The 1,903-nt window shown below is 33.7% G+C and overlaps 1 protein-coding gene across 1 annotated transcript in view; it reads left to right on the top strand.

Moving 5' to 3' along the window:
• Nucleotides 1–426: 426 nt before the first annotated feature.
• Nucleotides 427–1,903, top strand: part of LOC106473674 (myotubularin-related protein 3-like) — a gene marked incomplete at its 5' end in the record, with an annotated part of 31,374 nt that continues 29,897 nt past the window's right edge. Inside the window, one exon of the mRNA XM_013934353.2 lies at nucleotides 427–702. Within this exon, the coding sequence (XP_013789807.2) occupies nucleotides 427–702 (276 nt within the window). The remainder of the gene's footprint in view (nucleotides 703–1,903) is intronic.

Raw genomic sequence — 1,903 nt, 5'->3', positions numbered from 1 at the left:
TGTTTACCGATGATTACTTTGTGTCGTTATCCAAATGTAACGGTGTTTACCGATGATAACTTTGTGTCGTTATCAAATGTAACGGTGTTTACCGATGATAACTTTGTGTCGTTATCAAATGTAACTGTGTTTACCAATGATAACTTTGTGTCATTATCAAATGTAACTGTGTTTACCAATGATAACTTTGTGTCATTATCAAATGTAACTGTGTTTACCAATGATAACTTTGTGTCATTATCAAATGTAACAGTGTGTACCAGTGGTTACTTTGTATCATTCTCAAATGTAGCGGCATGTACCATTAGTTAGCTGTGGCATTTTAAATGTGTGCCAACAGTTGCTGTATGGCATTATTAATAAAAATTTAAAGTTTGGATCTTTATGTATAACATGTTTGTTAAATCTGGTCATTTTGAGTACCAGAAAGATTTGCTTGTGTATTTTGTATTGTGGTTGTGAATTTTTATATCATTTTTCAGGGCATGCTTCTCAAGGAACTTCAAATCGTAAACTTCTGATTGTTGATGCTCGGTCGTATGCAGCTGCTGTGGCAAACAGAGCTAAAGGTGGAGGATGTGAGTGTCCAGAGTACTACTCCAACTGTGAGATACAGTTCATGAGTCTGGCGAACATTCACAGTATCCGTAAAAGTTTTCACAGCTTGCGTGTGTTATGTGCTTCACCTCCAGACCAAGTCAAGTAAGCGTTTGATGGTTCTGACTGATCATATGTATTCAACTGCTCTAATTCATTGTTTAAGATTTGTTAAAATAATGATTTGTAGACAAAGGCTGAAATCTGTATTTGCTTACAATGATTTTCAGAGACTTAAGAGTTAAAAACACTATTTTTAACTGAAGAAACTCTAATAACAGTGTTTTACTTTCAAGCAAGGTAGTGGTAATAATAGTTATAGTTTGCAGGATGCTTTTGAAATTTCCTCTTTTTTTTTACTTTTAATCTGTTTATGTGCTTCACTAGTTATTTTCTTTCCTCCCTAACCTTATCTTTTCAAACATCAAAAATCACTTGCAACATACCCATTAAATCCAAGCTAAAACATTTCTTTGTTGTTAGGAAGTGTGTGCTACCACAGATACCTATGACATCAGTATAGATGTCTTTTAAAGTTCTAGGCAGTGCATTGACATCTTGAATGGTTTTCCTGTATAGTTTCAATATAACTCGGCTCAGACTCTGAAACATTGTCTCAAAAACTAGACAGAAGCAGTCCATGTAAAACTATTCAACAGAATTGAGGACCACAAAGTTTTGTTTCACATAACTGTAGCTAACTCGTGAAAATAGGTTTGTTTCACACTTTTCACATAACTGTAGCTAACTCGTGAAAACAGGTTTGTTTCACACTTTTCACATAACTGTAGCTAACTCGTGAAAATAGGTTTGTTTCACACTTTTCACATAACTGTAGCTAACTCGTGAAAATAGGTTTGTTTCACACTTTTCACATCATTGTAGCTAACTCGTGAAAACAGGTTTGTTTCACACTTTTCACATAACTGTAGCTAACTCGTGAAAACAGGTTTGTTTCACACTTTTCACATAACTGTAGCTGACTCGTGAAAATAGGTTTGTTTCACATAACCTCCCACATTTTTGGATTCTTGTTACAGAACGTGTATTACTATTATTATTAATTAATTCTGTTTTATTTTCTCATTTGTATGATTTTTATAATCATTAAAGTAGAAAAATTAATTGTACCTATTTAGTAACTTCTGCAAGTTGCTGTTCAGAAGGTAAGTTGTTTAATGTTATAATGTTTAGCTATGCTTGATCAGAGGAAGGAAAAATTCCTGCAATATATTTTCGTTGACGAGGTAACCACTTTGAGACTAATAATGCTTGGAGATGGCTTGAATAGGTAATGAAGAAAAAC

Source organism: Limulus polyphemus, unplaced genomic scaffold (assembly GCF_000517525.1).
Source record: "Limulus polyphemus unplaced genomic scaffold, Limulus_polyphemus-2.1.2 Scaffold6395, whole genome shotgun sequence".
NCBI classification, from domain to species: Eukaryota; Metazoa; Arthropoda; class Merostomata; order Xiphosura; family Limulidae; genus Limulus; species Limulus polyphemus.
Note: the sequence above shows the minus strand (reverse complement) of the source record. Positions and strands in the feature narration are given on the sequence as shown.